Source organism: Cystoisospora suis (genome assembly GCF_002600585.1).
Source record: "Cystoisospora suis strain Wien I chromosome Unknown contig_526, whole genome shotgun sequence".
Lineage (NCBI taxonomy): Eukaryota > Apicomplexa > Conoidasida > Eucoccidiorida > Sarcocystidae > Cystoisospora > Cystoisospora suis.
The window spans coordinates 323-13,871 of record NW_027153327.1 but is presented as its reverse complement, the minus strand read 5'-3'; the positions used below and the strand labels follow the sequence as shown (position 1 = coordinate 13,871).

The 13,549-nt window shown below is 48.5% G+C and overlaps 4 protein-coding genes across 4 annotated transcripts in view; 3 read left to right on the top strand and 1 right to left on the bottom strand.

Moving 5' to 3' along the window:
• The window catches only part of CSUI_001334 (alpha beta), an 8,213-nt gene extending 4,293 nt beyond the window's left edge, over nt 1–3,920 (bottom strand). Inside the window, exons 1-2 of the mRNA XM_068061540.1 lie at nt 2,638–3,920; nt 801–922 (exon numbers count right to left, since the gene is read on the bottom strand). Of these exons, the coding sequence (XP_067926485.1) occupies nt 801–922; nt 2,638–2,762 (247 nt within the window). The 5' untranslated portion in view covers nt 2,763–3,920. The remainder of the gene's footprint in view (nt 1–800; nt 923–2,637) is intronic.
• Nucleotides 3,629–6,041, top strand: CSUI_001333 (dynein light chain roadblock-type 2). Its single transcript, XM_068061539.1, has 4 exons — nt 3,629–3,671; nt 3,894–4,905; nt 5,456–5,641; nt 5,782–6,041. Exons 2-4 carry the CDS (start codon nt 4,903–4,905, stop codon nt 5,902–5,904), a joined length of 312 nt encoding a protein of 103 aa, XP_067926484.1. The 5' UTR covers nt 3,629–3,671; nt 3,894–4,902; the 3' UTR covers nt 5,905–6,041.
• A 1,313-nt stretch (nt 6,042–7,354) lies between these two features.
• On the top strand, nt 7,355–7,963 carry CSUI_001332 (c protein immunoglobulin-a-binding beta antigen; the record flags this gene model as incomplete). Its single annotated transcript, XM_068061538.1, has 1 exon — nt 7,355–7,963. The coding sequence occupies exon 1, from the start codon at nt 7,385–7,387 to the stop codon at nt 7,961–7,963; it is 579 nt and encodes a 192-aa protein (XP_067926483.1). The 5' UTR covers nt 7,355–7,384.
• A 1,031-nt stretch (nt 7,964–8,994) lies between these two features.
• Nucleotides 8,995–13,549, top strand: CSUI_001331 (px domain protein; the record flags this gene model as incomplete). Its single annotated transcript, XM_068061537.1, has 1 exon — nt 8,995–13,549. A coding segment is annotated over exon 1 (3,858 nt), but the record flags the coding sequence as incomplete, so codon positions are not given.

Genomic DNA, 13,549 nt, shown 5'->3' with positions numbered 1-13,549 from the left:
ATAGATAGATAGATAGAGAAAAGAAGATAAGAGAAGAGAAAGAGAGAGAGTGACGGAGGTCGTGAAAAAGAGATAGGGAGAGATACCATGAATGATGGATGAGACGAACCGAACAGAGCGAAGAGAGAGAGAAAGTGAGAATTGATACGAAGGAATACCAGAAGAGAACAAGACGAGGGACGAAGAAAACTACAGCATAGTTCGGTTCTGGAGGAAATGAAGATGAATTGAGATGATGAAAAGGAAATACTAATCTGTATATACACGAGAAAATGATGGAAATCTGTTTGAGTAGTATAAAAACTAGCAGTAGTGAAGTGTATATGCATCTATATATGTATATGTGCCTACGGCAGTACAGCTATATACAGGTATCTATAGATATATAGATATATGTATTCGAGGAGCTACGAAGTTTTCTTTCACGAAGGATTCATTACATGCCAAACTGACGAAATCATGCGTCAGAAGCGTCGCAGCTATCAGAGGCCTAATGGAAGGAAAGAGATGCAGCGACATAAAACCGATCAACTCAGTAGCTCTGCACGTTATAGACAATCCCTATAGTACCTCCATACACATATGTAACTATGTACTGGATGTATATGTATATACATACATAGATACATATCCACATCCACAAAGGGTAGTTCCGAGATCATATATACATAGATACATATATATGGATATATATGTACACGGAAGAAGTGAGTTAGGTATATGTACATGGAAGAAGTGAGTTTGAAAGAGAAGCATGTGAAGAAGATGAGAAGAGGTGGTGGGGAAAAGGGTGATCTTACCGACATATTCATAGACAAAGAAGTTACAATTCCATAGAGTTGAGACTTCTTTAAAGTAATCAAGGACCATCCCTATATCCTCTGCATTTCCATGACTGAATAGAATTGTTATATCCGCACCCCTAAAGAAAAAGAAAGAAAGAAAAATACACGAGAAAGACTAGCCACAACCCAAGTCAAGTCAAAAGACAAACAACTCCCCTTGCACGCATGTATTCGCCCTCATGCATGCACACATAGGAGGTATATACATATATATACGGGTATATATATATGTATGCACACAGGGTTGCCAAAGGTAACAGAAGAGAAAAGAAAGGGAATGGAAGTGCAAGTCGGAGGGGGCATGAGATCTCACGCCAAAGATAAGAGGGGGGGAGAGAGATGAGATATATAGGGGTGGCCACAAGGGAATTCTGCGTAGTGTACCATCTGAGTTAGAATAGGTACGTATAGATAAACTGAGACAGATCAAATATACACAAAAAGAGGCAAACCAAATACAGAAATATGTCATTCCTTCCTTGTATACAGGGCAGGGAAGCAAAGACACTTGGAAAGAAAGAGTTCTAAAGAGAACAGGGGGGAAGAACAAGAATCGATGCATCATGTATACTACAAGAATCATCCTAAGAGATCGCCTTAATATAGGAGTTGGCAGGTGTAAAACATCCTCAAAGGATGTTAGGAGGGAGGTGAAAATAAGTCACGTGCACCACATATGTATGAAGCTAAGCTACTAGGCAAAGAAGAATACAGGACAAACCAACAAAGAGAAAGATAGATAGATAGATAGATTAAAGATAGATAGATAGATAGATTAAAGATAGATAGATAGATAGATAGATTAAAGATAGATAGATAGATAGATAGATAAGCTCGTCATGTATGTAATAAGTTCAAAGTCAAAGCAGACTACTCCTGTAGAGATTCAGGAGAGGAGAGTGGGGGGGTGCGTTCTCATGTGAATAGCATGATGATAGATGAAGAAGAACAACAAAGATGACGTTATATATGCGCTGTCTGTGTATGACTGGTAGAGGAAAGAAGAAGGCAAGATACTACGCGAAGGTAGGAAGATACAGATATTCAAAGATAGAGATCCAACGGAATGGAAAAGCGTGGGAGAGAGAAAGGGATAAGAAAAGAGATGTCTAAGATGGTCTCTGTTCGTTGGGGGAATGATGTGACGGCGGGGAGAAGATTTGGAGTGAAAACGAACACGACAGACACGAGAGAGAAGGAGGGTGCATCACAAGGAGCTCACATACCACACCTGACATGTATATGTCTACAATACATATGCTATGTTGTATATATGTATATACATCCTAGTATAGAGATATATACCACATATCATATGATATACATGTCCTATGTGCAGTGTATACATCCAGTATAAATATTCATACAACAGAAAGTATACATATATGTATATCAGTATTACACTGGTGGTGCAAGGCCGTGGAAAGTGTTATGCATGCCACGGATTGTCATAGTGGAAGGGGGAGTAGAAAGTCCCTTCACGAGGTGACCAAAGACCCCCTCCCTATAACTACTACTACTACTCCTATCAGCTAAATGCAGCCTTAAGCCAAGACAAACGCAGGTAAGTTGAGTCCAGATGACTACCAATCAAACCTCCTCTAACACAGATGCAGATGCAGTTCTTTCTCCCAAGAAAGTTTCGATAATAGAAGAAGAAGAAGTGCAACAAGAACTCCTACTAAAATTTTTGGTGTCTCTCCATTCTAGAGTCGACAAAGGAAGTAAAGAACAACACACAAGAGGGAGGCAACAGACATCTCTCTCTCTTTCTATCAATCTCCTTCCATACCTATCAATAAAGAATGCTGGGATCTTCTGCTGCCGTCGAGTCATCAGCCATAGAAAGCGAGAATCACTCTCATATGTCGGGTGAGAAGGAGGTTGAAATACCATACGCTTTAACGCGTTCCCCATCTTGCCTTGGAAGATTCTTCTCCTTGGACAACTATGTCTCAAAGTCCAGATAGCTCCCTTTCCCTCGCTAGACGTATCAATGTTGTCGGGTGTGTCGCTGTAGCCTCCTCAAGCCGATTTCGAGCTCCCTCTTCTGTATGTTTCGAGGCTTATTGTTTCTTTAAGGAAGGATGTGCTCAAGAAAGCGATAAGAGGAGGTCAAAGAAGTCACTCCGGGGACGACAAGCTGGAGAAGAGAGCCTCCCTGCAACTGAGAAGCAAGGACTTGATGTAGCCAGGGGATGTACCAATGGAAAGGGAAGAAGCCGAAGGAAGCGATGTTGCTAGAGGAGACTGTTGATAAACTCCTCTCTTTTTGAGGGCTCCACGATCAAATGATGTCTCGGGAAGGAACCAATGTGTCGCTTTTAGGGTAGAACAACAATAGCCGGTTTTTAGCTGGAAAAGAGACAAGTTCATTTACCGTCACCTGGAGTACGAGAAGCCTGGCCGTTCGTGCAATATCGAAGAAAACAAGCGCATACACATTGCTATGGGTCTCCTAGGTCGTTGTTTTGCTGCAGACAAAATAATCCAAGGCGCGTAACGAGAAACAACGGGAAAACACCTGGGTTGCAAGTCCTTCAATGTGCCGTGGCTCCGCATACAGCCACGACGTGTGTAAGTCAGCAAGGCCCCATGAACGCAATAGAGGAGAAAGATAAACTCAATGCTTGCAGTTCATTTCGAAAAAGAAACTGTCAGAAACTAGGACCCAACGGGGCCGCGACTCAAGTTTCGGGATCGGCTGCGGAGCAAAGACTCGAACGAGCCTCCGCTGGCCAGCGACTGACTTTGCACCCGCGGGTACTAAAAACGGAAGGAAACAAACCACGGCGCCGACATGGACAAAGGAGGCACGGCTGAAAGGTAATCGCACACAACGCTAGCAGAAAGCGGCATATGCCAGGAAAAAAATCGGGAGGTGAGGTTTGGAAAAGAGTACCCGTCACACGGACGATCGACTGCCGCCGACCCCGAGTGAGAAAAGCAGGAAGCAACTTGACAGGCAAAACCGCTTTGGAAGCGCCTTCCAAGGGAAAGGTCCTTGGAGTCACCACGGGGCAACCAGCATGCCTTCTTTACTTTCAGGAAGTGAATTGACGCTGAAATGGAACTTACTACGGTAAAGTTGATCGAGGACGACATCAACCGCTTCCGGCTGGGCCCTTCATACACTCCACAAGCAGCGGCGGCGGCGGCGAATGTTGAGTACGAAGGAAAGCAACCTTTCTCATGGTGAGGTGGTGGCGGACTGGTGGTCAGTCAGCGCCCGCTTTACTGTCCACCCACCTTCTTCCAAGCTCTCCAACGGTTCACTTCGCAGAAATGGGACGGCATAAGCAGCCCGGACCCTGCTTGTTTCTGACGGCAGCAGTCAATCACGGGCCTCGTCCCCTAACTTCCTACTGCCGGGTCCTTCAGCCATTGCATAACAAACCAGGAGTCCGGACTGGCAACTGGCCAGCAAGCAAGAGTAGTGGCCCTGGTGGAAAGCTGCTGGGGCGCTAGCATCACCAGCCCTGGGCTAACTTTCTCCTCATATATGCCGGTGCAGCAGCTCATTCAGATACCTTTTACGGCTTCCCCTGTCAGACGTCATGCAGTCTGAGGTGTGAGAGCCTTTGCAATGTTTGTCCCTTGCACCTTTCGCGCAGGCCAATCCCAGCAGCATGCCGGTCTGCCAGCTGCTGAATGTTTTGGTCCCGTTCTTTATCGTTGTTTGATTTTGTTTGCTAACCTAGAAGTCACAGTGTTTCAGTGAAACAGCTGTGTGGCCTGAAGGGTTGGTGAGTCTTCAAGTGTGCGCCGTTTCTGCCCTGTTGCAGCTGCTTCTTCCAGCAGCCTCCGCGTCCTGAAAGTTCACAGCGGTCGACGGGGGCCGAGTTGCTGGGCTTCTAGCTGCTCAAACTGCATCTCAATGCCTTGTTAGCGGTCCAACCAGCGTCACCCGGCGCAACGGCCAGCCTTAAACGCTGTCCGGAGAAAAGTTTGACTTGAAGTCCATGTTCATTAGCTTCCGCCTCTTTCCTCAGGTTGGTTTCGGCCATCATTACGGCGCGCAGCTGTTCAGGGGTGCTGGAAAGCTTTTCTCGTAAAAATGGTGAGTCTTCTGAGGACAAAGGTTTTGCCTGCTGTCCCAGGTTCGTCAGCGACGTCCGCCGTTTGTGAAACAGAACCGACAGACCCCGGCAGGGGCACGATAGGGGAGTAGATTGGGCAGGGCCGAAGCGGGTGATACCTGCAAGGCTCTCGTGCAGTATCGCTAGCGGAGGGGCCAACTGTGAAGCTTTGTTTTCGGGGAGGCGGCTGCTTATACAGGACGCAGCAGCGGCCACAACAGGTGGAGGAGAAACGGTCCCAAAAGCGGGTCTATGCAGTTTCGGTGTACCATCGGTCTGAGAAGACGCGATGAGAGCGAGAGTACCACGGGCCTTGTGTGTGGAAGTCAGTGCTGTCAGTGCTTCATTCGCGTTGCTTCCGTCGGGAGTAAGCGGTTCATTCAGTAGAAGTCAGCCCTTTACGGATCTTTCACTCTCCGTGTGTTTCTCTTTTTACTTCGATGTCTGAGTATGGAGTTCCGGGCCTGGTGAGCACGCGAGCGCGCGCGGGGTGAAAGGGCGTGCGACTTGGAGCGTAGCTTGTGCGTGCAGTCGGAAGTTGAGGAGACATTGAATCGAATCAAAACTCACAAGGGCGTCCTAGGCATTGTCATCGTGAACAGCGATGGAGTCCCTATCAGATCGACGCTTGACAGCCAGACAACAGCGCAGTACTCTGCATTGATCTCTCAGCTTGCAGCCAAAGCACGGTCGGTTGTCAGGGATCTCGACCCTCAGGTGAGTAGGTCAAACCGTTACGGTGAAGGCTCCGGTGACCAGACACTTCGGGGTGACGACGTCGTCGTATTTCTGCGAGCGAAGTGAGTGTGGGTGGCAACATTGCATGGTTCCCCTCTTGTTTTGGTTTTCCTCTGCAGAACGACCTCACGTTTTTGCGGGTCCGGTCTAAAAAACATGAGATTCTTGTAGCTCCAGACAAGGACTACGTACTGATTGTCATCCAGGATCCAAGCTCAGACCAGGGAGCTCCAGCAAGCTAGCTTTTTTTTCCTGAACCTGGTCTCACAAGGAACTCCTCCTGTTCCGTGACGGAAGTTTTCCGATTCTACGTTTACCCTGCTGTCAAAGAAACTTCTTTTCAATTGTTGTTTTTTGGTTACGACTACTGTCGGAAGCTGTGCCCACTTTTCTGTTGACGAGGCCCCATCTTGATTGTCTGGTTCAGTGTCTCCTTGACCTCTGGTAGGGTGCTATAGAGTGGCAACACCGGCTTTACTGCACGCCTTTCACAGGTATATCGCGCGATCACTCAGTGGACTCCCGGAGATGGGTCTCTTCCAGGTGGCTATTCAACAAGCGTGTGCAGGTCCGCACCGAGCCTGACACTGCCCGCTCTTAGCGGTCAGGGTTCCCGTTGCCCACATACACTTCACCATTATCAGAGCAAGCGGCCTCAGCTGTTCCGGTTTGGCAGTGTGTCCGCGGACCCACAGAGATATTGGCTGGTGCTAGCTATCTCCTATCAGGAGCGATCGCGCCCGGCGAGTGTGCAGCGCTGAGTAATAGCAGAAAGATGACTTGAAAGAAGCCCCGGTGGCTATAGCCTTAAACGTTTTCGGTGTGGGACCAAATGTGGCGGTTTCCGGTAATCTGCTGTGCTGCCGGTTTGTTTCGGCTCTTCACTGGTGTACTCTACTGAAGTGGGCTTGTAAGAGTCCGTTGCTGCTGGTCCCAAGTAACTCTGATAGTAGACAAAGGAAAGTTTAATCTAAGGGGAACACCAGATCTGTCTGGTTCGAAGAAAAACCATGCAACTCCTTGTGAAGGAAAAGCCACAAAAAATGCTTGCGCTTCTAGCACGGCGCCCTCTGTTCTTTCCGCTGGCGTGATCACGAACCTAGCAGGCAACCAACCACCACGATACAGGCAAGCCCACGAGGCTCCTGCCCAGTTTTAGGCTTACATTCTCTTTCCCCGGCACAGTATCCAGATGGTGCGGAGCCGCCCTCTGGTTAGCGCCGCTGACGCGTGATTGCATCGTCAAAAATCTCGGATAGGAACTGCTCTCCTTCAGGTGCAGCAGCTGAAGATACACCGAGGAGGGAGCTATGGGCCGGCTGTATATACACCAGGGAACGGGTTTCCAGCACTCGTGAGTGCCGCAGTTAGGTCCACAGTAACTGAGTCGGTGCCTCCACTTCAGTTACATTAGTGTCAGCTATACTCTTCTGTACTTCAAGCTACTTTCTTTCCACGGAAGTCACTGTAGACATTCAGTACACCCTTAACTGACGTTGCTCGCTTTCACAGTCTGTAGTAGTTCGCCCAAGCTGCCCCTGCCCGCGTCTAAACAGGTACCTTCAAAATGCGTCGTGTTGGTAGTCTCGTTCTCGCTGCGGCCTCATGCGTTGTCGCAAGGTTGCATGGTAAGAAACTAGATGAGTTTTTCGACGCAACAGGACCGCCGAACTTAACGACCTCTTTTTAGGAGTACATGCCGCAGATACTACACTAGCGGAGATGGAGGAAAGTGCCCCTGTTCGAGAGATAGGGAAGCTCCCGGATATGCCCAGGCTTGAAGACTTGCCCAGAATCGCGGACATGCCCAAGTTGGCTGAGATGCCGAAGCTTGCTGACATGCCAAAGATCTCCGATATGCCGAGACTTGCGGATATGCCAAAGCTTGCCGACATGCCCAGGCTCGAGGACTTGCCTAAGATCGCCGATATGCCTAAGCTGCCTGAAATACCAAGACTCGCGGACATGCCCGCGATCGCAGACATGCCCAAGCTCCCGGAAATGCCGACCATGACGGACATGCCCAGATTCGAGGACTTGCCCAAGATTGCTGACATGCCTAAGCTGCCTGAAATGCCCAAGCTCGCGGACATGCCAAGCATCTCCGATATGCCTAGGCTCAGCGACCCTCACTTCCTTGCTAGGGGACCGGACATGGACGGCGTTCTCACCAATATCAGAGACATGATCCCCGACATGGGTTCCATAAACTTCGACAACCTTCCTAAGATTAGGGACATGTTCGACACGCTTCCGACTTGGGATTCTTCTTCCACTCTCGGCACAATTTCGTGGAGTTGATCAAGCTCCGCTTCTTTCTTCTAAGGGCGTTGCCACACCGTCTGCTCTACTTTAAAGCTGGGGCTCAGTGCAGCATGCCCGGGCACGCCGCTCGTGTCTTTTCTGAATATTCGCTTTCTTTATTGATCTTCTCACCTTCGTTCTGATGAAGTGTTTTCATTATCCCCGCTCACTCTGTAGTCAAACCCACGGCAATGGGTGCAGAACAATCGATCAATACTGTCGCACCTGAAGGAGCGTATCCGGCCCCGCCTTGGTACTTTGCACTTCGGGCGGTAAAAAATGGTGGCATCCAAACAGTTTGCAGAAAGCTGAGCACCCCGGGTGATCCTTAGAGTAGCGCCAATTCACATCCACTTTCACATCAAGGAACTGTCCGCGCCCAGTAGGCCGGACTGTGCGTGCGGCCGAACCGCCGCTCGGCTACCTAGGTCAACGCGGACACAATCTTTCGTCGCGGTCATATTGAATCAGAGCTGCTTCCAGGCCAAAGATCACCGCCTCGATGAACGCCTGCGACGTTCTGGGGCTCAATTCCGCGAAGATGTGTGTACGGTTTACAGACGAGGTCTTTTTTTCTGCTTTTCTCCCGCTGCTTTATTGGATCATCCTTTTCCTCGATTCCTGGTGCTTAAAAGGACCTCGGACGACTATCCGCGAGCACTACCGTACTCTAGAGATTCTGTCTTTCGAACTAGAGTGACACGCGCACACTGGTGTGTACGCGGAAGCTTACTGCGAGCACTCTGCGTGGGTGTATGGCAAAAAGGCGGCACGGCAGAATGCGGTAGTCGAATCGGATTCGAGCTGTTACATAAAGATCTACCAAGCGGCGCTAACACTCAAAACCAGATTCTATCATACGGTTCCCATGGTTTGCATGCGATCTAAAGAGATCGGAATGCACGTTACGTAAGGCATGGTAACAGCATGCAAGCGAGTTTTCAGCCAAGACCAAAGCGGAAGCTACCAGGCTGCAGTTGAGTCGTCCCGGCTTCGAGTTTCGCATGCCATGTAGTGTCCGGGGAGCCATTATCTGTTCATTGCTCACCTCCGTACTTTTTATCCAAAGCGGACTATGGATAAGATGTCAATGCGTGCTTTTGCAGAGGTCGTTCCCCTACAAGAGCGCCTGGCTGAGGAGGGCGGTTGCACGAGTTGAGTCGACAGCTTTTGTTGGTACCTGTTCACTGGTAGCTTTCAACCGACCTAGGTTTTTTGAAGACCTTTTTCTCCGGCTACTAGATCCGCATATCTCCTTGTCATTTGCGGGCCACCGGAGCTGGCTCGGAGTTTTTCCACAGAATATACTCAAGTTTCTTTAGACACTAGACACCTAGTGAGACTGGGAACTACTCGTCTTCGGGACCGGTCGGCAGGCTCGCCAGCTCCATTGTTGACTGTGGCCTCTATACTATCGCTGCTATCATGACTCCTCAGTCGTGTTTTCGTTTGCTCAGTCTGAGGCAGCCTCATGACCCTCAGTTTGCATCGTGTACCGGGGTATCGTGAGTTCGGCCGCCCTGCTCCCGTGTCCGGACTCATGCTCAGCGTGACGCCTCATGTTGTGGCACACGACGCCTTTTACCGGCTTGAGGGATACCACAAACGGTCATGTGCCTCTTAGGCTGATTGTGCCAGGGGCGCCGTACGGCGCAGCGGCCATAGCCCGATCCCTGTCGTTCTGTTCTCCGTACCTGCCCCCGTTATAAGATCTGAGATTCGAAAATGGCAGGCAACGTGTATTACGAGATGCCCGGCGAAAGCCGGGACGCGCCGTTACATCAAGACTATTGTTCACTCTCTGGAGCAACCCTTTCATTGCGAACCACGGAGAGTGACAGTCAAGATTTCTTCGCGTGTCCTATCGCGGAAGACGATGCACCTCCTCCATTCAGTGTCACGATTCCTCGTGCAGAAATCGTGAATGATGGAATATGGATGTCACACATGTGCTACCTTGTCCAGGTGTCCGATATGGGTCTGATTCGAACTGTTCGTCGCCGGTTTAGTGATTTTCAACGTCTCGCACGAAAGCTTGATCGGTTACTATCTGATCCAAAGGCACACATGCTGTGTGCGTCTGTACCCTCTTCTTCTCAATCCTCCCTTCGTCCACAGTCTTTGTTCACCAGTCTTTCGGCATGTAACACATTTGCCTCTACTTCGGAGAATATAAATGACTCCAGTATGTCTTCGTCTTCCGAGTCCCCGGGCATCATACTTGACAATGGTCGCGAGAGAGTATCAACAGTGAATATCGTTACCGGTCCTGTGGAATCCCCACGAGAACTTCCCCCAAACTTACACAGTCCAAATGCCGGGACATCTCTGCCTGTTACTGATCATTTTTCTCCTTCAAAGAACGCTAGTACCCTTCATCAGAGGGTTCAGTCACAGGTGCGTGGTATTCCGTCGGTAGTGAATAGTCTATCTGCGTCTGTCTCAGGTACAACAGAAGCTCAAGAGACTCCTATACAAAGAAAGGTTCTAACGGAGTGCCATTCCGGGGGAGGACGCCCAGGTGTGATCCTTTGCGGCGGAAATTGCGCTGTCAAAAGTACTGTTGTGTCTATGTTACCAGTGAAGAAGATGTTCGGGAATATGGACCCTGCCTTTGTGGAAGAGAGGAGATGTAAACTTGAGAGACTTTTGAGGCAACTCCTCTTACGTGAAGAGATTCTTCTTCTTCCTCCTCTCTGGTCATTCTTTGGACTTGAGAGAGACGCAGCAGCCATAGTCTTTGCTCGCTTCTTTGTTGTAACGAACCGAATAAGAAGAAAACAGACATCTTGTGAGGGGACAATCTTTCATGCGATGGATGAATCTTTAAAGGATCTAGGCTTCATTGCTTGTACAGCAGTCGCACAAGATCATGAATTAAGCCAAAGAAGTCGATGCGGTAGGATACACTTCCCTGAACTCTTTCCTTCTTCTTCTTCTCGTTCTCAAATCTATGAAGTCAAACTGTTCACAGATATTGTTACTCTATCTTCCCCTTATACACCTTCTCCTCCGTTTCTTCTACCTCTTCCGTTTCGTCTCTGTGGCAGAAGTCCTATTTCAGACGACGCCCCATTGTCATCTTCTGTACAGTCTTCGACATTTTATACGCCTCAAGCATCGTTTTCTTCATCTAGATCTTCTACAGCTCGTCGACATCACCTTCTCTTTCCTTCTTCGTCATTTCCCTCTTCGGGTCCTCCTTCTTCCTATTCTTCTTCTTCTTCTGAACCGTTCCCCTCAACCACTTCTGTTGTATCCCCGAGCTATAATACTCCTTTCTCTTCTCCTTCTTCTCCCTGTCACTCTCTCTGGCGTCTGTACCATCCTCAAGTTATTGTCCGACTTGTTTCTTTGATATCTGATGTACAGTATGTCCCTTCTGCGCTTCATCTTCAAGTTCTTCATCTTCTTGATCTTCTTCTTGCCCTTTCTCCTCCTCATTCTATCCCTCTTCTTCGTCACACCCAAGCTTTTGAACGAGTCTTCCGACTTCTCGAGTACTCTTCTCTTGCAGCTCTAGAAGAAGCGGAAGGAATGAAAGCCAGAAGAAAACGGCGGGGAGAGAAACGTCGGCAATCAACAAAGACGCACCGTCACGGCAGACACGTCTACAGTGGTCAACATCAAGGGACTGATGGAAGGGTGAGGAGCGACTTTAGTTCTTGTTCTTCTTCCTTCTCTTCTCATACAGCTGCATGCGGGAAAAACGTTGACGAGAAAGCGAAATCTTCATCAGCTTTCAAAGGCTGTTGCCTCTCTTGTCCGCATAGCCCCCGCCGCTTTCATCGCCGTCCTCGTAGTTCTAGAAGATCAGTGTATGTACACTCCCCCTCTATATCCCAGCATATAACTCAGTGGAGTCATATGCACTTCTCGGATAGAGCTTTAACTTCTTTTTCTTCATCGTCCGAAGAAAAAGAAGAAGAAAATTCTGTTGACTTCTCAGTGAGGCCTCATCAAAAAGGAGAGGTTACAAATGGATCAAGGGCTCTTCAGGAAGATGGACAAGACAGACGACAGAAAATGATAAGAGTCTCTCAACCTCTCAACGTTGGAGAAGAGAGAGGAGCAAACCATATAACAACATCTCTCTCATGCACGCCCAGTCACGAGAGATGCATCAAGATGAAGAAGAAGAAAGAGGGAGACATGACAGATGAGCGTCATCTTTCTTCAGACTCTTCCGCAGCAATACAACATCGCCAAGTTGAATCTCGTAAGAATGAAGACTCGAGAGGAAGAAGTCCTTTTCTTCCTCTTTCTCACTCTCCTCTTCTCCGTATAGATGTATCCTCTGCGTGGCAGTCATCTCGGTCAAGACTTCTGCTGGATATCGTCGATGAATGCATGCGATTGTGTGGAAGGCTTATTAGTCTTGCTCCTGAGGAGCTCCTAACTTTCTTCAAGTCACAAGACGGATTTGTCAGACTACGAAGCCTCGTTCTTCTCAAGAGAGGTATGACGAGGGGAGACGGGATTGTATGGAAGGACAGAGGAGCCTCCAAAGCTCACGAAAGGAAAGAAAGAAGAGGAACAGAGAGGCTTGAAAGAGAAGGCACTAGAGGGAGAAGATCAAGTCGATGTTGTACACATAGTGATGGAGAAGAGAGAGGGAGGGAGCCAAGGTCTCTCGGTGATACTAGAGAGATAGAAACAGGTGGACGAGCAGGAAGAGTTATGGAAGAAGAAGAAAAACGAGTACCGATGAGAGAAGATGATCTAGAAAGAGAGAGATTTTCCTCGTGCGGAAGAAATACCAATAGACAAAGAAGGATTGACGATGGAGGAGTAACAGTGCTATCACGTTCTACGACGGAACAAGACAATAAGGAAGAGAGACGAACAACAAGAAGAGAAGCTATAGAAAGCTCAACGGAAGGAGATGAAGACGATAGTGAAGGGACATGCACTGAGAGTACTTCCTCGGATCCAGACAATATTACGACCTCATCAGAAGGAAATACAGACGGAGGAGAAGAGACAGGCGAGAAAACCACCAGAGATTCAAAGGGGAGGGAGGAGAATAAGGAAAGAGAAGAAGAGACTGGATGGACATCTTTACAGCGGCGAGCTAAGCGTTGCATGCTGCTAGCCATGGTGCCTGTTTCGAACCTGTCTTGTTCAAGTACCGCAGAAATGTCTTTTTCTGAGGCAGTCATGAGAAGGACATGGAAGAAGAAAACGAATCTCCTCGTGGATCGAAGGAAACACCCTATTCTTCAAGGACATGCGAGGAAACCCTCAGGTGTACATACACCTCAAATAACAGGGGGACACCAACATCGCTCCATCTCCTTTTCCGACATAAAGCGACAAGGCTGGGATGGAAGTGGCAACTGCGACTATTCTACAGACTCAGACGAGAGATCACTCAGCGAGGGAGTAGATAAGCTACCTCTTTCATTAAAAGAGAGAAGAGAAGAAGGAGAACAGCCACAAGGGAAGGAGAGAAGGTCGTGTGGACAACAAGATTCAGTCTCTCATGAAAAAGAAGGGGGAGCAGAAGCCTCTCTAAGCTCATGTGTTTTGAAGATAATGACCTCACGACCTTTTAAAGAAGGAGGAGACGTCAGTATAGGA